Source organism: Hemiscyllium ocellatum, chromosome 30 (genome assembly GCF_020745735.1).
Source record: "Hemiscyllium ocellatum isolate sHemOce1 chromosome 30, sHemOce1.pat.X.cur, whole genome shotgun sequence".
NCBI lineage: Eukaryota > Metazoa > Chordata > Chondrichthyes > Orectolobiformes > Hemiscylliidae > Hemiscyllium > Hemiscyllium ocellatum.
In genome coordinates this window covers 51,809,547-51,830,487 of record NC_083430.1, presented here as the reverse complement: position 1 = coordinate 51,830,487, position 20,941 = coordinate 51,809,547, and the positions used below count along the sequence as shown (strand labels likewise).

The 20,941-nt window shown below is 42.4% G+C and overlaps 1 protein-coding gene across 1 annotated transcript in view; it reads left to right on the top strand.

The window, feature by feature from the left end:
• The first annotated feature begins 13,048 nt into the window (after positions 1–13,048).
• ahdc1 (AT hook, DNA binding motif, containing 1) overlaps positions 13,049–20,941 on the top strand; it is a 206,392-nt gene continuing 198,499 nt past the window's right edge. Inside the window, exons 1-2 of the mRNA XM_060847518.1 lie at positions 13,049–13,073; positions 13,694–13,785. Of these exons, the coding sequence (XP_060703501.1) occupies positions 13,049–13,073; positions 13,694–13,785 (117 nt within the window). The remainder of the gene's footprint in view (positions 13,074–13,693; positions 13,786–20,941) is intronic.

Sequence of the window (20,941 nt, the reverse complement as noted above, 5' to 3'; positions counted from 1 at the left end):
GGGAATCTGCGGTCCTTGAAGAAGGAGGCCATCTGGGCTGTACGGTATTGGAAATGGTCCTCCTGGGAGCAGATGCGGTGGAGACGAAGGAATTGGGAATGAACTGCCAGAGGAAGTGGTTGGATGCAGGTACAGTTACAGTGACTAAAAGACATTCAGGTAAGTTCATGAAGAGGGAATGTTTGGAGGGATATGGGCCTAGCACAGGCAGGTGGGACTAGTTTAGTTTAAGAATATGGTTAGTGTGACTAGTTGGATGAAAGAGTCTGTTTCCATGCTGTATGACTCAATGATTCTATAATTTCTTCACTGATGTTCTGGGACTAAGACGATTGGCCTCCAATATCACTTACCTTTCTTTGTGCTAGGCATTACTGGGACAAATTCTTTTCAATTCACATGGAGCCTAATGTTGCAAGAGCTTCTTGATGTCCCATTCAATCAAATGCTGCCTTGATATAATCAAGGACATCATTTGATGAACAGGAATTCCAGAAACTAATATCGGCAATTTGTACTGCACTATATTAGGCTTATAATTCTGTTAAAAATCAGCACAACCCAAAAAATGTTATTTCTTTGTTTCAACCATTTCCCAGACAGTCCCCATGTGAAAATGCAGAAGCAAAAGGTTGTTTCGTTCATATCAGGTACTCAGTCAGGTCATGAGTCAGGATAAGGCAGACATCTGATTGTTAAACCTTTCATTGCTTGATAAATCAGAAATTGACCTAATCCATTTTTAAATGCTTACTCCAAGCCAATTACTTACTGCACTAGATGGCAGTCTACTCATTCATTATTCCTCAAGCTAATTTTAGTTTGTGGCTAGTGTTGCTTGCAATTCGACTTCACATAAAGTAAAACTGCTGCAATTATATTGTACCCATTCCCTTCCCCCAACACACACACACACACACACACACACACACAGACACACACACACCCCTCAATTTCTAAAATTTTGAGATAAACGTTAAAGATGATTTTCTCAGTGTATAACATTCTGAAGATGTTACTTTTGTTGAATAATATTATCCAAAAATAACTGTTTCAGATCTGGCACGATGAGATTTATGGTTGGAGGACAAATCTTGAGTCTGGGAAAGGGAGGAAGCAATAGCTTACACACAAAATCCAAAGGAGCTTGTTTTAACTCTTTGCCCTCCAGTGAGGTGGCACCCTTTAGCAGCAGAAATCCATCCTTCTGAGATTGATAGCCCATTGCATTTCAAAATTCAAGTGTTGCTTTAGGCTCACAGCAGGATCTACATCATCTCTTGACATTAGGTCTATCATGGTGCTTTCAGCAGGGTAACTTGGCAAGGTGATATAACACCACTGCCACAATGTCATGGAGCAAACAGGGGAAATGGCAAACAGCAATGTGCACCATCTTAAAGGTGTATTGCAGCAACTCACCAAACATCTTGAGACAGCACCTTCCAAACCTACGACCACTTCCATCTAGAAGGACAAGGGCAGCAGGTACACGGGAACACCACCATCTGCAAGTTCCCCTCCAAGCCACTTGCCATCCCGACTTGGAAATATATCACCATTCCTTCAGTGTCACTTGGTCAAAATATGGAATTCCCGCCCTAAGGGCATTGTGGGTTACCTACAACACATGGACTTCAGCTGTTTCAAGGGAAAGTTCACTACCACATTCTCAAGGGCAAATACTGGCCCAGCCAGTGAGGCCCAATCCTCATGAATGAATAAAGTAAAAACTCCTCCTTGCCCATTCACTGTCCCCTCCACATCCCCTGCAGACTCAGACTCATTTGCTTGAGCCTGAACCTCCACTCTATCTACCCCCCCCACCCCCCGCACCCCCCGCACCCCCCGCACCCCGGCTCCCCAGGTTCTGTTGTTATCCAACTACTCTGACCCTTCCACCTTCACCCCTCTCCTCTGACCATTTGGCCGAAATTCTTCCTTTGTCATTGCTCTTAGGTAATTCCTGGGCTGGGGCCATTTAAGGGGCCTGTCTGCGTTCTTGAATGGAGATGTCACAAGGCCTGAAAAAGAAAAGTTAAATTTATTTTCAATCAGGTTAAAGCAACCATTTTAAAGAATTGTTGCACTGAACCGCTTAAGATCGGAAAATATGGTGAAACTTCACTCAACTACACAAGGTGATATCATGGGATCAGCTTCAAGAATTGAAGCCTGATGTCAAGCAGTGAAAATTTAACCCAGACATGTTTCAGACGACTGTGCACATTCCTAACTGCACATTCTTTGGAGCTTGTCGCTTTGTTTCCCATTTCCCTTTCAAGTTTTAAAAATCTGGATGGAGATTTTATGGAGACACTTTTCTATCCCAAAAATGTGCCTGCAGTTAAAAATAAAACAGCAGTACCTTGGTGTTCCTGCTTTGATTCCTCCATGTTGTTCTATGTTGTTTTGTAGTTCATCTTATTCCACGTTGTCCTTGCTGGAAGTGCCAGGAACTCCTGTTGTTTTGTTTGGCACATTTGAGATTAATGTACTTGGGAGTTAATGATTTTAGTGTCTGTTTTGTGTAAACCACCCACCATAATTCTCAGTGAATTAAGTCTTTTTTACAGGCCCTATCTGAATTTCTGTAAACGTTCCCTTCAGAAATGCATTTTTTGGAGTGAAGGAATTTCTGTCTCTGCACAACGGCAGGCTGTGTCTGGGTTAGAGTGTTTCGATTCACAACAGCCATCTTTTGTTTTACAAAGGCCTGTCACAGTCAGTTATCAATATGTTTAGATGTGACCTTTCAAACCCTTTCTTTGTTCAATTCCTTTTCAGAATCATAGAATTGTTACAGTGCAGGAGGCCATTCAGCCCATCGTGGTTTGTCAGGCGAGGATCACCTTGTGCCACTCTCCTGCTTTCTCCCTGTAGCCTTGCACCCCATTTCTATCCAATAACCCATCCAGTGCCCTGGTGAATGCTTCAATCGAACCGGAATCCACCACATTTATTATTTGTTGGCTAAAGAAGTTTTCTCACATCACCCAGTTTTCCCTTTAACCTGTGTCTGCCCCGACATTTGAAACACTGCGATTGGAATGCTGATGCAGATTGCTGCATTGACTTCCAGAAGCCCCTGTCAGCCATGAACCTCAGATGTCCATGAGAACCCTTGCTTAGTGTTGGCTGGCCAGCTCTAATTGTTTTCGACCTGAGTGTCTTGCTGGGCCATTCCTGACTACGGTTAAGAGTCAGCCATATTGCTGTGGGTCTGGAGTCACGTGTCGGCTAGGCCAGGTTAACCAGGCAGTAGACGTGAAGCTGGAAAAGCACAGCAGGTCAGACAGCATCCAGAAAGCAGGTAAGTCAATGTTGCGACCCAAAACATTGATGTTCCTGCTCCTCAGATACTGCCTGACCTGCTGTGCTTTTCCAGCTTCACATCTATGGACCCTGACTTTTGTAGTTCTCACTGTCATCAGGTTAAGCTGCAGAATTCCTTCTATGAAAGGTACTGGGGAACCAGCTGGCTTCTTACAAACAATCATTTTGTTATGATTGCCATCTCTGAGACTAATTTTCTATGACAGATTTAAAATCAAAAGCAGCTGAATTATGAATTCTTGCTCCCAGAACATTTTTTTTTAAATTCATTCACGGGACATCACTGGCTAGGTCAGTACTTATTGCCCTTCCCAGTCATCCAGGGGGTAAGAATAAACCACATTGTTGTGGGGTCTGGAGTCACGTGTCACCCACATCAGGTAAGGAGGCAGTTTCCCTCACTAAAGGACATTAGTGAATAGATGGGTTTTTTCTGACAATAGACAATAGGTTCATGGTCACCATTAGACTCTTTATCCCAGAGTTTTTAAAAGTTGAATTCAAATTGCACCATTTGCCATGGAGGGAATTGAACTTGCTTATTACCTGGATGTCGTGATTAACAGTCCAGTGATAATACCACTACCCAATTAGCCTAAGCCTTGGTATTCTCATCTAGTGATGTTACCACTCAACTACCATCTGAGCTTCTGCCACTACTCTGGTTTTAATGTATGACAAAATTCTCTTTTAATACTAAAATAAAGCCATATAGTTGTATGCCACTGTTCATAAATTCAGAATGTTCCAAAGCAAATGGAGTATATACACTGTTGTAAAGTGGAAAATGTAGTAACCAATTTGTGCACAGAAAACTCCATAAACAGTAACACAGTTGTTACCAGATAATAAAACTAAGAACTGTAGATACTGGAAGTCTGAAACAAAAACAAAAATTGCTGGAGAAATTCAGTGGACCTGGCACCATCTGTGGACAGTGGATTTGAAATGTTAACTCTGCTTTCTTACCACAAATGCTGTCAGACCTGCTGAATGACCAGATAACTTCTTACGGTGATCCTCATTGAGGACACCAGGTATACATTTCCACACCTGCTGCCAAATCTCCCACCCCCACCCCCTCCTTCCCAACCACTCTCCCTCTATCCCAAAGATGCCATCAGATATTTTGTGTCCCTTAGATAGCGCTAACATGCCTCTTGTTTTAATGCTTTGCCCAAAGGCAGCACCTTTAACAATGAAGTACAGCAATGGAGTGCCAATCAACGGTTTTGTGCGTAAGTCTCTGGAAGTGGGATTTCAACCCATTACGTTGTGATTGAGAGAGAAAAGTGCAACCAACTGAGTCACAGCTAGTACTAACTATGTATCATCAATATTTTTATCTTTGGTCCTAGCTCCCAATTACATCTTGGAATATAGGTACAGTAATGGCTGATTCAAAAGTTTAGACCTGTTTGGCCATTCAATTAAATCCTGGGCAACCTGAACCTCTACTCCTTCTATCTGCATTGCTGCATATCCCTTGGTACTTTAACTTAAACATGTCTCTCCATCTCTATCTCCATCTCCATCTCAAAACTGCCTATTTTCCCAGCATCCAGAGCTTTTTCAGAATCCTTCCACCCTCTGTCCAATAAAGTGTACAGCTCCTGAAATCCCTTCCTAATTTTAAAGGTTATAGAATGCAGAATAGAATATCGAATACCCTTTATTGTCATGTGTACTCAAGTTCAGCAGTACAGGGATACAGTGAAAAGTTTACAATGTCACCTCTCTTGGCACCATCTTTGGAACAAAGTACCTGATTACAAATCTTAGAAAATAAAAAAGAGGAATAACATGAAAAGGAGTTGCTTTCCTTACAATGATTCATAGTATAAGTTTGAAATAAGACATTATTAAAAGGTTATACATTACAAACAAATTACAGATAAACATTACATTGCAGTAGTGTAGCATATAGGCTTCCATACATCAGCTGATCAGTCTTGTAAGCCACTGACTGCCCATGCCAGACCCATCCGCTGCACCCGATGTGGCCTCTATATTGGGGAGACAGGCCGCCTACTTGCAGAACGCTTCAGGGAACACCTCTGGGATGCACGGACCAACCAACCCAACCACCCCGTGGCTCAACACTTTAACTCTCCCTCTCACTCCACCGAAGACATGCAGGTCCTTGGACTCCTCCATCGCCATAACATAACAACACGACGGTTGGAGGAAGAGCGCCTCATCTTCCGCCTGGGAACCCTCCAACCACAAGGGATGAACTCAGATTTCTCCAGTTTCCTCATTTCCCTTCCCCCCACCTTGTCTCAGTCGATTCCCTTGAACTCAGCACCGCCCTCCTAACCTGCAATCCTCTTCCTGACCTCTCCGCCCCCACCCCACTCTGGCCTATCACCGTCACCTTGACCTCCTTCCACCTATCACATCTCCATCGCCCCTCCCCCAAGTCCCTCCTCCCTACCTTTTATCTTAGCCTGCCTGGCACCCTCTCCTCATTCCTGATGAAGGGCTCTGGCCCAAAATGTCGAATTTCCTGTTCCTTGGATGCTGCCTGACCTGCTGTGCTTTAACCAGCAACACATTTTCAGCCCAGTCCAATAACTGTCCATTTCCTTCAAAATTACTACATCAGTGAAAATAATCTCTCTGTTTTAACCCTGCTATTTCCTTTTTAACATTCTAAGCATCTTAGATGGATCACCTTCGATCTTCTGCTCTCTAGGGAATATAAGCTACTCCGTTTCAAACAGGTGTCACATTTTAACCCCTATACTCTCCTACCATTCTGATTAACCTCTGCCACAGCCCCTATATAATTTCTTGCTAAAACTGAATGCAGTTCATCAGATGCTATCTGACCAAATTTCAACACAACCAAAGCACACCTGGCTCCCACCTGTAATCCAGTTCTTTTGAGATAAAAAGCCGACTTTCTGACTGTCTTTTGTACCTTTGTTCTGGCTTGTAGTGATTGGTGAACTGGACTTCCAAGTTTCAGAAAAAAATGTTATCAACTAACTCTGCTTGTTTCTCCATTAATGCTGCCAGATCTACTGAGCGTTTCCAGTATTCTCTGTTTTTTAACTTAAATCTTCGTGCTCCTCTACAGTCTCCAGTTTCTCTCACTTATAAAGTACTCTGATTTATTTGTCTTAGGTCTAAGGTGAATGACCTCTCATTGCTCACACTGAACTTGACCTGTTACGCTTCCACACACTCAGTGAATTTGTCTGCATCCCTTTACAGCTTCCTATTCCCACTTGCACTGCTTACTGTCCCTGCTAATTTAGTGTCATCAGCAAATGTCTCTGTCTAATCCTTGCTGAAATTTATGAATATCTCTCAACAACAATGAGAGCACAAATTCATAGAATCATAGAATCCTGACAGAGAGGAAGCAGGTCATTCAACCCATCAAGTACACACTGACCCTTCAAAGAGCTTCCCACCCAGACCCACCCTATCCCTATACCCCTTCATTTCAGTACAACATCGTGAGCTGAAGGGCCTGTTCTGTGCTGTACTATTCTATGTTCTATAGTTCTATTTCCCATGGCTAACCCACCTAGTGTGCACATCCTTGGATACTATGGGCAATTTAGTATGGCCAATCCACCTAACCTGCACATCTTTGGATGCGTGGGTTATCACATGTATTTGGTGTCTGATTACAGCCTGCTCTACCATTCTAGACTATGACTGATCAACTACATCAAATGCTTTAGTCTAATCCCAGCCCATACCCACAGCCCTCTCTCACATCTGTCTTTCACTTCCATCCTGAAATAGAGGTCATCATAGAAATGTCTGAAAGCACAATTGAGTTATATGCCTTGGGTAATACTGAGTACGTCAATAGAATTCTGGTCATTTAGCTGGACTATATCGTTAAGGTGCCTTATGAATCCTACTCACCAAGTGCCAAATAATCTGGAAGAGGCAAGAAGAAAATTTCCCATTAACATCTAGAAACAGGATCAAAACCAGTTCAGGAGTGCATAATAATCATGACAGCTTTATTTCTAGTGGACACAATTTGCCATTGCCAACATTAACCAGGTGTTTTTCAATATTTTACAGACTTCAGCCATATTGGACAGTTTCTTTTCTGCTAAACCTCACTGATGCCCTATTTGGATACAAAAGGTACCTTGACATTAGAATCTATTGTTGACCATCTGTAAGCTGTTACCAAAGTTTCAGAATCACCCGTCATGTGGGAGAATTAAAAAAAGATGAATAGTGTATTTTAAATGAGACTGAACCAAGGTCTTGGACAAGGACAAAATTATGTCCTTCAATATAAATTAAAACAATCAGTGAATGCAGGCCAGTTTCCTGTTTGGTTTAGTTACAGCATTTTGCAGATGAACGTCTAGAATTATGAAGGTCTTTTTCTTCCTTTGCAGCATTCAGTTATTCTGGAGGAGAGGCTAGGTGCCAGCATGGACTGGGTTGGAAGGACTGTTATTTTGAACTGTTTCTTTCGTTATTTTTCAAATTTATTCCTATGATCCGCAATGCTGTACCTTTTATTTATTTATTTTCCTTTTTATCCCCCTAAGAGTTTGCATTTATAAGTCTGTACCTAGGCACCTTTGTACTTAAGATGGCACCGTAAGTGGCAATTTTTAAACTTTTCACTGTCCTCATTTGAGTAAATGTGACAATAAAGTGAATCCTAAGATTCTAATTCATGTGCATAACCCTGCACTTGTCAAAAGTTAAATGCCATTTGTCAAAGACAAGTCTGTTTCCCTGACAGTTTGAGATTTGCTTGAAGTCGTTTATTTTCTTATACAGTCTGAAAATTCTTTTATTGAACAACATAGGAGCAGATGTAGGCCATTCAGCCCTTAAAGCCTGCTCTGTCATTCTAGATCTTGACAGATCATCTACTGCAAAACCATACTCACACACTATTCCCAATCACCTGGTGGCATTAGTAAGTAGATACCTGTTAACCTCCATCTTGAACAATCTCAAATGATTTATCCTCCGTCACTCTCTGGGGTAGAGAATTCCAAATGTTCTCCATTCTCTGAGTGAAGAATTCCTCCTCATTTCAGTCTTTTTATCCTGACACTGTTGTCCTAGTTCTAGAAACCACAGCCAGGAAAACATTCATCCTGCTTCTACTGTGTCTATGCCTTTATCAATTTTGTAAGTTTTTATGAGATCTTCTAAACGCTGGAGAATATGGGTCCAAACTTCCCAATCACTCCTCACAGAATAGCCCCACCATGCCAGGAATCAGTCTCATGAACTTCTGCTGCACTCCCTCCATGGCAAGGAGACTAGAACTGCACCTGATAATCTAGGTGCAGTCTTCCCAGTCCTCGATACAATTGAAGCAAAACTTCTTTGCTCCTTTTTCATCCATGGATTTGCAAGCTATTTCTCCCAACACTCTGGAGTTAGACCATAAATAAAATTTAAGTATCAATGGTCCTAATGCTAACACCAATGCAACAACATTGGAAATTGGTTTCCAAAGAACTCCACAGCATTGGTTAAGACTTCACTGCGTAGCGGACACTAGTCTCCATTTGGGTGCAATTCTAGGTCCCTAGACATGCTGTGAAAGGTGCTTTGAATGCATATGACTTATTTTTCCAAGGACCACTGGGAACTATCATTTAAACAGCATCCTACTCAACATTAATGGTTCTTAATCTCTCTGGGTTGGGATCCTCATCTGTTTTAATTTCAATTATTACCTTAAGAAAGCAATATTACCAGTGGCCCAGCATAATCTTCATAAATAAAGACTGATGGAAGCTAATAATTTCAAACCACAGCCATTTTTAGAATGCCCACTCAAACTCACCCTGGAGGTCCGTTTGGTCTTCAATTATCTTTAATCTAGTGAAAAGAAACTTTCATCATTGCTTCTGAGACTGTCTGTGATCCTATTCTCCATTCATCTTTTAGATAGTGATCATTCGACTGCTCAGTGTGGGCTGTTCTCTCAGAACCCCTCGAACCCCTTCATCTCCCCACTGCTTTCCTTCACAATGTTCCTTCCCTTTTCCTTCGCTATGTCCCCTCCTTCCCCAGCCCCCTCCCTGCTCAGTACCCCTGGGTACATCGACACTCATTCATTGAAAACAGATCTTGCCCGGTCTCAATAGAGTGTGAATAAAGGAATTTTGGGATTACAGCTAGCATGCAGATCAGTGCATTCCTAAACTCAGCAAGCTCAGACTGAATGAATATGATCACACACAAAAAGCTGATACCTCCCTTACTTGGCGCTATCTATTCTGGCAAGTACAGTGCTTCCCCTCCCGTCACATTCTGGATTAGAGTGGTGCTGGAAAAGCACAGCAGTTCAGGCATCCTAGAAGCAGGAAAATTGATGTTTCGGGCAAAAGCCCTTCATTAGGAATAGAGGCAGAGTGCCTGAAGAGGTCCTGGGCCTCCTTCACTGCCGCTCCCTCACCACCCGATGCCTGGAGGAAGAACGCCCCAACTTCTGCCTCGGAACACTGCAACCCCAGGGCATCAATGTGGACTTCACCAGTTTCCTCATTTCCCCTTCCCCCACCTCACCCAGTTCCAAACTTCAAGCTCAGCACTGTCCCCATGACTTGTCCTACCTTCCCACCTTCCTTTCCACCTATCCACTCCACCCTCCTCTCTGACCTATCACCTTCATTCCACCCCCATTCACCTATTGTACTCTATGCTACTTTCTCCCCACCCCCACCCTCCTCTCATTTATCTCTCCACTCTTCAGGCACTTCTACCTGTATTCCTGATGAAGGGCTTTTGCCCGAAACATCGATTTTCCTGCTCCTCGGATGCTGCCTGAACTGCTGTGCTTTTCCAGCACCACTAATCCAGAATCTGGTTTCCAGCATCTGCAGTCACTGTTTTTACCTCCCATCACATTCCCCACTGTGCAATTTTGAGGTTCCTCTTAAAAAGTCAGCACCTATTAATCATTGGGATTTGTAGACCAGGTTTACTAGTTAGTATCCTGATTAGATCTCCTCCTCCCTGTGGCTCACAGAACTCCACCAGGAGGGGCTGGTATTCCAAAGAATCTCCGGGAGTTGTCTTTCTTTAGCACCAACACCTCATTCTCCTCATGACCAGATACAGCAGGCGGACAGGCCAAAAGCTGGACTTTGCTCTCACTGTGAGGGATGTTACAGGCCAGGACTCGGAGCACATGAGACATACAAGATGATCAGAGGATTAGATAGTGTAGACAGTGAAAGTCTTTTTCCTAGGATGATGATGTCAGCTTGTAGGAGGGGGTATAACTACAAATTGAGGGGTGATAAATTTAAGACAGATATCAGAGGCAGGTTCTTTACACAGAGAGTGGTAAGGGTGTGGAATGCCCTACCTGCTAATGTAGTCAACTCAGCCACATTAGGGAGATTTTAAACAATCCTTAGATAAGCACATGGATGATTTTGGGATAGTGTAGGGGGATGAGCTGAGAATAGTTCACAGGTTGGCGCAACATCGAGGGCCGAAGGGCATGTTCTGCGCTGTATTGATCTATGTTCTATGATCTCATATGTTGCCCTGCTCTGACAAAGGCTCTGGGGTTTTACAGGTACAACCTGTCATTTAACAAACAAATTAATTGGCTAATCTAATCGGGATAGCACAGTGGCTCAGTGGTTAACACTGCTGCCTCACAGCTTCAGAGACTCGGGTTTGACTCCAGCCTCAGGCGATTATCTGTGTGGGATTTATACATTTTCCCTCTGTCTGTGTGGGTGTAGTCTGATTTCCTCCCACTGTCCAAAGATGTGCAGGCTTGATGGATTGGCCAGGGGAAAATGCAGGGCTATGTGGTGGGGTGTATGGTGCGTCTAGGTGGGCTGCTCTTCAGAGGGTTGCTGCAGGCTTGGTGGACTAAATGACCTTTTTCTGCACTGTAGGGATTTTGTGATACTAATTACTCCACATTCATCTCTGATAACCCTTTACCCTCTCACATATCAAGAACCTACCTACCTCTGCCTTAAAAATATTCAGGATCTCTGCTTCCACTACATTTTGAGGAAGAGTTGAAAAGACTCATGACTCTTTGTGAGAACTAAATGCTCCAATATCTGTCTCAAATCCCTTAATTTTATCACAGGCCCCTAGACCTATCACACTTTCCCCTTCAATCCACTTCTCTTTACTGTTCTTTATTCTTCCTTCACCTCTTGTATGTGCCTCACCTCACCCACACCCTCTATTCCTGTGATGAGGTACCTCACTTATGAAGACAGATTGGAAAAGTTGGGAGGTTTCCTTGGAGAGATAAAAGCTAAGAGTAGATTTGATTGAAATTTTAAACATCAAAGAAGGATCAAGAACCTGAGGACAGGTTTAAAATGCTTTGCAAAAGAAGAAAACCTGAGGTGTGAAAAATCACGTTGAGTGGTTAGTGTCTGGAATGCATGCCTGGAAATGTGGTAAAGGCAAGTTCAAGGGGGAATTAGATAGTTATTTAAATAGAAATAATGTGCAGGTTAATGGGTGAAGACAGGAAACTGGCACTAAGTCTTATAGTCATAGAGATGTACGACACAAAAACAGACCCTTTGATCCAACTCATCTATGCCGATCAGATATCCCAAATTTATTTAGTCCATTTGCCAACCCTTGGCCCATATCCCTCTAAATCCTTCCCATTTGTGTACCCATCCAATCAAAATGCTCAGTGAAACGATGCAGCTGTGATGGGCCAAATAGCCTCATTTTGCAACATAACATTGTGATTCAATGTGATTTTGGTTTAGGGAGGCAGTGGTATTGTGGTAATATCACTGCACTAGTAATCCAGAATCCCAGACTAATCTTTTCGGTTTAAATCCTATCATGACAGACAGTGATATTTGAATTCAATTGCAAACTGCCAGTCTAACAGCAACCACATAACCACTGTCAATTGTCATAAAATCCCACTTGGTTCACTGATGTCACGAACAGTAATATCTCAATCTCCCAACCTGAACATGAATAATAAAATCTGCCACAAAAACACAAATTGCTGGTGAAACGCTACAATTCTGGCGGGAACTGTGGGGAGAAAGCAGAATTCCTAAGCGGATTGGACTCAAACATTAACTTTGTTTCTGTCTCCACAGAGGCAGCCAGACCTGCTGAGTTTCTCCAATAATTTCTGTTTTTATTTCAGATCTTCAGCATCCACAGTGTTTTGTTTTTGATACAAAAATCTGCCATTCTTGTCCGGTCTGGCCTGCAGCAAGCCACTCAGTTCAAGGCAGTTAAGGATGGACAGTAACTGCGGGCTCAGCCAGTGATATTCACACAGCAACAGGAAGCCATTCACCCCATTAAACTGGCCCCACCATTCAATATAATCATGGCTCATTGAAAGGTTTAATGCCTTTAACCCACCCTATCCCCACAACACAGTACATAATTTTTTAAAAAATCATTCATGGGATGTGGATGTCACTGCCAATACTTATTGCCCATCCCTAATTGCCTAGAGGGCAGTTTAGAGTTCAACCACATAACTGTGGGTATGGAGTCACATCAAGATCAGATCAGGTAAGGAAAAGGACATTATTGAAGCAGATAGGTTTTTCCCGATAAGTGACAATGGTTTCATGGATATTAGTCACCTAATTTCAGATTTTTATTGAAATCAAATTTCAACATCTGACACAGCGGGATTTGCACCTGGGTCCTCACGATATTCCCTGGGTTCTGGATTCATTGTGGACAATTACTCGCTAATGAGTAGGCCATGAGCTGCATCTCCAAACTTGCTGGTATGTCCGGGAGTTGGAATCTGTATGGAGTATTAACCTGGTGATGATACCACTCATCTACCATTCATTATCCAATGAATGATTTTTTAAAAAAAGAATGTATTCTGGAATACCTCGCACTCCCAATGTCTCTGTTCTCACATCCCTCCTTCAGGATGAAGGGCTTATGCCCGAAACGTCGAATTTCCTATTCCTTGGATGCTGCCTAACCTGCTGTGCTTTAACCAGCAACACATTTTCAGCCCTGGCCTTGAGAGCCTTGAGTTTAAGCCTGGGTGTAGTCTGGAGGTGAGGGCCAGTGTGGACAGGGTTGGAAGGGCTGTTATTCTGTAAGATTTATTTCTTTGCTTTTCTAATTTATTCCTATGATTTTGTACATTTGTACCGAGGGTCTGTCAAGCTGGACTTCTTAATTCTTTGTTTTTCTAATTTTATTTCCTAGGAACTTGTACTTAGGAGCCTGAGATGGTGCCACTGGGGTCAACTTGTAAACTTTTCCCTTGTGCCCAACATGTGACAACAAACCCTACTCTCACCTCCAGGCATGTGCTGGCTGCTGCGCATGCTCGGGAGGGAATGCAGCCCGCGAAGACGGGGGTGGGGGGGGGGGGGCGCATGAGCGGTGCCGGCGGCCGCCCCGGGCCTGGCGCATGCGCGGTGCCGGCAGCCAGGAGCACTAGTCGGAGGTACGCGAGCCGGGCGGAGGCTGCAGGTAAAGGCGGCTCACCTTTCTCCTCGTTCATTCATTCATTCATTCATTCCTAGAGCAAACCCCTGCAACTCCTCTGCTTCAAAATATCCATTGCAACGGGGGGGGGGGAATGTTGCAAACCTCAGGCAGCATGTGTGTGTCTCATCTAGAGATATTTGCTGAGGATTTTAGATTGGTTTTTTTTGCAAGGTGGGGGCTGACTTCTCAATGAAATGCGATGCTGGATTCTCTCTTTTTTGGGTTTTTTTTAAATTTTACAAACGTCATGCCTTTCGTATTTTCTTTATTTTGCTGGAATGCAGCATTCTGCTTTCCGAAAAAAAATGCATGATGCAGGCCGGACCTTTTCATTTATATATATAAAAAAAATTTAAAAAAAAACAAGGGGTGGGGGAAAAAATAACGCAGAGCTGTCTAATGCATTGGGATCCGATTCGCTGCTCGAATAGCGCCGAACTTCCGATGGTGTTTCCCAGGCGGTGCGCTGTCAGTGCGCTCGCTGGCCCTCTCCGTGGCTCTGGCCACAGTTTTTTGGGGATTGATTTTCCTACTCGGAGGCGGATACAATGAAGCAAAAACATTGCAAATTCCATCTCGCAGAAGCTCTTCAATTGCGATATGTGTTGAGCTTAAATTTAAAACGAAAACAACTTTTGCTTCACGATTTTTAACCCAAAAAAAACCCCAATAAAACGGCTGACGGGAATCTGACTCTATCGGCTTTTCCAAATTAAGTGCATTTTATTTTGTTTTGCAAAGCGGATTGGAGTCAATTGTCGGGTTGTTTTTAATCTCGGCCAGCCTGCAGGATTAAGATGTTACTCTTGGCTGTTGTTGTCATCACCAATGGAGCTGGTGAAATGCTGCAAACAGTAACCTTGTGTCTGTCTCCGTATCCGGACAGCAGGCAGGCAGGCAGACGGTACAGCCTCTGCTTTGGTCACATCGCTATTCCAATCTTACCTAGATCCAAGCATTTGTCTCATCAGATTGGCAGAAACGCAGCGATGGCAGTGGAAGGTAGAAACCTTAGGTGGTGATCACAGCCTGGGAATGCTGCTGTGAGAGATGTACAGCTGTCTGAAGAAAATCTAGTTTAAAATTTGAACCTGCACAGTGCGAATCACTTGGAAAAATTATGGAGCAACTGTGAGAATAGATTGCAATGATGCCCTTCAACTAATTTTGCTCTAGTCCTGTGCCTCATTAGAATCTTTGATTATGCTGTGACTTCGGTACACAGTCAATTAGTGTATACAGTGTTCATGATACATAAAGCTACATTGATAATTTTTTTTAAACAGAATATTTGTATTTTCTGTCCTGTTTCCATCTGTACTCATTTTAATATGTCAGCACCAGCAGGAACACAATGTTGTCCTGACATTACTTTACATGACACCAGTAAGGCTGCAATGGCAGTGTACATATCTCGCTTCCAGGTAGGTTACTGAAGGTTGCATTATTCAGGGTGACCACCACAGGATCTGAAACGGTCTACAGCATTCATGCAAAAATGATGACAGTGCTTATGTGGGTTGAAATATTCTGCCATTAGCCTATATTAAGTCTCTGAGTTCCACATGATCTGTCTGCACAAAGATCTTTGTCTGCATTTGGTGCTGATTTAGTCCTGTATAATCTTTCCTGCAGACTGGCGTACCATAATTGTTGGAATTGTAAACTGTAGAGGAACCAATTTAGTTAACTGTGTAGTTTCCGAGCAGTTTTTAGTGTATGTCACTCCAATATATGTATTTCTGCTGGCTTCAGTTAATGGTTATACTTTTTAATAAATTTTAAGTATAATTAGCATCTGCATAAAATCACAATTAGTTTTGATTCTTTAGGGCTTACTAAGAAATGCAACTTTAAAAACGAATTGGTGTCCATTCTAGAAAGATTTTGGAAAGCTTGACTTTATTATCATGTGTTCAGGGAAGAGGGCTGAGCAAGAAGAGCAAGTGTTTGCATTGAAGCATCAGCTTTTAGCACACCCATTTCCACTCTTCAATCAGCACTCCTTTATCTATCATGATGAATGTAGTGTAGCAGGTTTTTTTTTGCATACAGCATGTCAATCATTTCTTAAAAATGTCATATATTCTGATCATAATTCTGAGAGGAGACTGTCTGCACAAGTTCACCTAGTCACAGCATTTGACATTGGCAGTGATGAGGTACCTGGCACTGCCTTGAGACTTCAGTGTTGAATAGCTGGAGAAAACATGATGGACCTAGGGGACATTTAAATAATTTAGTTGAAAAGAAAATCCTATATCCACATGCAACAGCTAAAAGGCAAGGCTTTAAATATGCATCTGACCAATTATATCTCATTTACTTTTTTCCATATACTGCAGAGTGAAACTAACATGCACATATATATTTGATAATATAAACATTCTTTTATTACTAAATGTAGATTCCTGGGAGCCATCTAGCTCAGTTGGCTGGGCAGCTGGTTTGTGACACTGGCTGAAGTTACTATGAAGGATTCTCCTTCTCAACCTCCTCCCTTGCTTGAGACTTGATAACTCTTAGGTTAAATAAGCACCAGTTTTCTCTTTCTTTCTCTCTTTCTCTCTCTCTCTCTTTCTTTCTCTCTCTCTCTCTCTCTCCCCCCCCTCTCTCCCCTGCCCCGCTGCTCTGTGTCTCTCTCTCTCTTTATAGATTACTATGCTCTGTACTGAAAGGGGTTTTCTTAGGAAGAAAGGTTGGGTAGATTGGACCTGTATCCATTATATTTCATACGAATGAGAGGTGATCTTATTGAATCCAGTGGGAACTTCACTGATGCTGAGAGCTCATTTCCCTTGTGGGAGAGACTTGAGGGGTACCGTTTTGAAACAGGTATCTCCCATTTAAGGTGAAGTGTGGAGAATGTTTTTCTTTAAGGCTCTTGAGTCTGTGGAACCCTTTCACCCAGGTGGAGATGGTTTGTTGAATTACTTCAAGGTAGAGGTAGGTATGTTCTTTTGGTGGTTTGGTCAATAGTGAAGATGGTTATTTAACATTACAAAGGGATCTTGGTCAATTGGGCAAGTGAGCTGAGGAGTGGCAGGTGGAGTTAAATTTGGATAAATGTGAGGTATTGCATTTTGGTTAAACAAGCATAGGATTTGTACAGTTAATTGTAAGGCTCTGCGTAGTGTTGTTGAACAGAGAGATATTGGGGGTTCAGGTACATAATTCTTTGGAAGTTGCATCACAAATAGACAGGGTGGTGAAGAAGGCATTTAGCACGCTTGCTTCCATCGCTCACTCCATTGAGTATAGGAACTTCATGTTGAGGTTGTCCAGGACATTGAGGCCACTTTGGAGTACTGTTTACAGTCTGGTCACTGTGTTATGGAAAGATATTATTAAATAGGTGAGGGTTCAGAAAAGGTTTACCAGAATATTGCTGGGTCTGGAGGGTTTGGGTTATTAGGAGAGGCTATTTTCCCTGGAGTGGAGGAGGCTGAGGGGGGACCTTACAGAGGTTTATAAAATCATGATGGGGCATAGATAAGATGCATAGCAAGGGTCTTTTCCCTAGGGTGGGTGACTTCAAATCTAGAGGGCATATTTTTAAGGGAAGAGGAGAACGATTTAAATGGGACCTAAGGGACAACTTTTTAAACACAGTGGTTCCTGTGTGGTATGAACTGCCAGGGGACGTGGTAGATACAGGTAAAGTTACAATGTTCAAAAGATATTTGAATAAATCAATGAATAGGCAAATTTAGAGAGAGATGGGCCAAATGCAGGCAAATGGAACTGGTTTAGTTTGGGAAACTTGCTTGGCAAGGATGAGTTGGATGAAAGGTCTGTGCTGTATGACAGTTATTAAATGGTAGTTATAACCTGGAGGCACCGAATGGTCATCACCTGCTTCTAACTCATGTGTTTGCATTTCAGCGGATTCTTTTTATTCACTCCTGGTATGTGGACATTTACTGCCTGTCCTAGTTGCCCTTGAGAAGGTGGTGAGTTGCTGCCTTGAACTGCTGCAGTGATGTAGGTTGACCCAGCAAGCCCCTGGGGAGGGAGTTGCAGAATTTTCACCCAAGTGATACTGAAGGAATGGTGATATATTTCCATGTCAGGATAGTGAGAGCCTTAGAGGGGAACTTGCAGGTGTTGTTGTTCCAAATCTCAAAATCCTTCTGAAAATGATGTATGCATGATATATATGTACATATATCTCATGTGTAATATATTATTTAAACTAGCTTATGGCAAGATATTGTCTTCTGGCTGGTGTTTTTAGTCTGTCCTTTTACAAATATTGAGTCATAGTTCATATCTGGGATTTCTCCATTTTGTATTTCTGTTCTGTGCAGTAATACACAGACCCTAGACTGAAGTTGAAATGTTTTAATCAGTCTTAATATTGGAAACTTAAACGATGGTTTTGACAGGGAGGGCTGTGTCATATAGGTCATGTATCATCTCATGTAGGATATGATAGATGGGATCGATCAAAAGGTGGGAGGAAAATTGTAAAAGCCTTTCTTTTAAAGAGTTGTTTTATTATCCTTTCTTAGTATGAGCAGCAAATGATGGTGTTCCCATGGAATGAGGAATTTGGAGAAGTATTCTTATGTCTACAGAAATATATGCAGGAGCCCATGTTATGGGGACTGTTTACCTGCTTGGATTTCTGTATGTGTTTTTAATTTTTCAGAAGTAGTCCCATCCCAATGAATTTGCGTGTTACTTTGTGGTTTTGCATTGCAGTCGTATTCAAGTAAAAATGTTCTCCTGTGAGTTGAGAAAATATGTGGGAACAAACTGTTCCTTTTAATGCTCCCACTGATTAGGCATGTCAGCAGCAGCCAGGGACCAAACTGCTGCATCTCCCCCACATGAATCTCATGCAGTGTGTTTGTCTGACATTACATCAGCCCTGCAGAAAGCAAGGTGCAGGTGAAAGGAATCATTTTGTTTCTTTACTAATGTCATGTTTTGAATTTTGTGCATTTTTGAAGGAAATCCATTCACATGCGTTAGGTTTTGAGATGAGATACTAATTGTTAATTGAATCTTGTTGAGCCAGTTTCATTTCACATTTATTTCTAGTTGTCTTAACGTTGTGGTTATAACCCCCTTTTTCCTTCCTTCTTTTTACTTTGGAATTGTACAAGGGAATTGGAAAAGAGGGACAGAGCATGTTAAGATTTGAGTTTTAATGGATCCTCCTGTTCACTGTGCATCCAGATGTATTTAACTGCTTGTCCAATGGCATGTTTTGTCTTTCCCACCCTGTGGATTTCCCCAATGAATGAGCAGAAATTGAAGGTTAGGGAATATCTAATGTGGTCTGTTGGGCTACCTTCCCACCTAGCAGCAGAAACATCATATCCAAACACTTGTTCTGTTTCCTAACCTCCTCGTCTGAACATAGATAAGCTGCAGAGCTGGGCTGAGAGGTGGCAAATGGAGTTTAATGCGGACAAGTGTGAGGTGATTCACTTTGGTCAGAGTAACCGGAATGCAAAGTACTGGGCTAATGCTAAGATTCTTGGTAGATGAGCAGAGAGATCTTGGTGTCCAGGTACACTGATCCTTGAAAGTTGCCACCCAAGTTGACAGAGTTGTTAAGAAGGCATACAGTGTTTTAGCTTTTATTAATACAGGGATCGAGTTCCGGAACCATGAGGTTATGCTACAGCTGTACAAAACTCTGGTGCAGCTGCACTTGGAGTATTGTGTACAGTTCTGGTCACCGCATTGTAAGAAGGATGTGGAAGCTTTGGAAAGGGTGCAGAGGAGATTTACTAGGATGTTGCCTGGTAAGGAGGAAAGGTCTTACGAGGAAAGGCTGAGGGATTTGAGGCTGTTTCCATTGGAGAGAAGAAGGTTGATAGGTGACTTAATAGAGACATACAAGATAATCAGAGGGTTAGATAGGGTGGACAGGGAGAGCCTTTTTCCAAATATGGTGATAACGAGCACGAGGGGACATAGCTTTAAATTGAGGAATGATAGATATAGGACAGATGTCAGAGGTAGTTTCTTTACTCAGAGAATAGTAAGGGTATGGAATGCTTTGCCTGCAGTGGTAGTAAATTCGCCAAGTTTAAGTACATTTAAGTCGTCATTGGACAGGCATATGGACGTACATGGAATAGTGTAGGTTAGATGGGCTTCAGATTGGTATGACAGGGCGGCACAACATCGAGGGCCGAAGGGCCTGTACTGCGCTGTAATGTTCTATGTTCTCTTCCCACCCACAGCTTTACCAGCACTTCACACCGGTCTCCTCGACAGATCTGTCATCTCAACTTTGAAAATGGGGTTAATAAGGGAAGAAATAATCTTTGTGAGAAATGCTGTCTCAAATTGAGTGAAATGAACCAGTCCAAGTAATTCACAGGGACTAAGTGTTGCCTGTAAAGACACCTAACTTGTACATTTTTGTATGAGGGCCTGTCCTGGAGCAGTAACTGGAGAAACCTGCATACTGCAGTAAATTGTCACCTCTGTCATCCACAGCATGTGTGTATGGCCATATGATTAGGATCAGGGTGTGATACCTTGCAGACTTGCATTGAATTGCTTTTTGCCTGTGTTTGTGTGTAAAGTCATACAGGCACCATTCTCATTGTGTAGTATACGTTTGGATAATTAAATGATTACAGTTTTGAAGTAGCACAAATACTGATTTACTTTGGCTGTTCAGCTGACACATATTCTCCAGTGTTTCTGATGCTTTGATACCTTTAATCAGCTTGTACCTTAATGGAGTATAAATAAATACATCACATTTATTTCATGCATAGTGATGCAGCATATTTGTATAATATCTCATCGACCAAGAGGGCTGGGTCTGAATTGTAGGAAGCAGACTGACTTCTCTCAGTTTCACTGGGCACAGTGTTAATTAGATGCCTTGCTAATGGAAAGACAGATTGACTTTTATTATGCTAGCTGTGCCTGGTGGCTGACCATCAATGACTCTCATGATGCATGTAGAAAGAAGCTTGCTAGTCTCTGTCCTTCCCACTGCTGGCTTTACTTTTTCTGAAAGGAAGACTGGTAACATTTAAAACCAAAACTAATTTGATTGTTAAGGATGTATTTAGTCTGGGGGATGATAAGAAACGGCAGAGTTGTAGTTTTCCCCAATAATCATAGCTGCATATGGAATTGATTCTGTTTTTGCCTT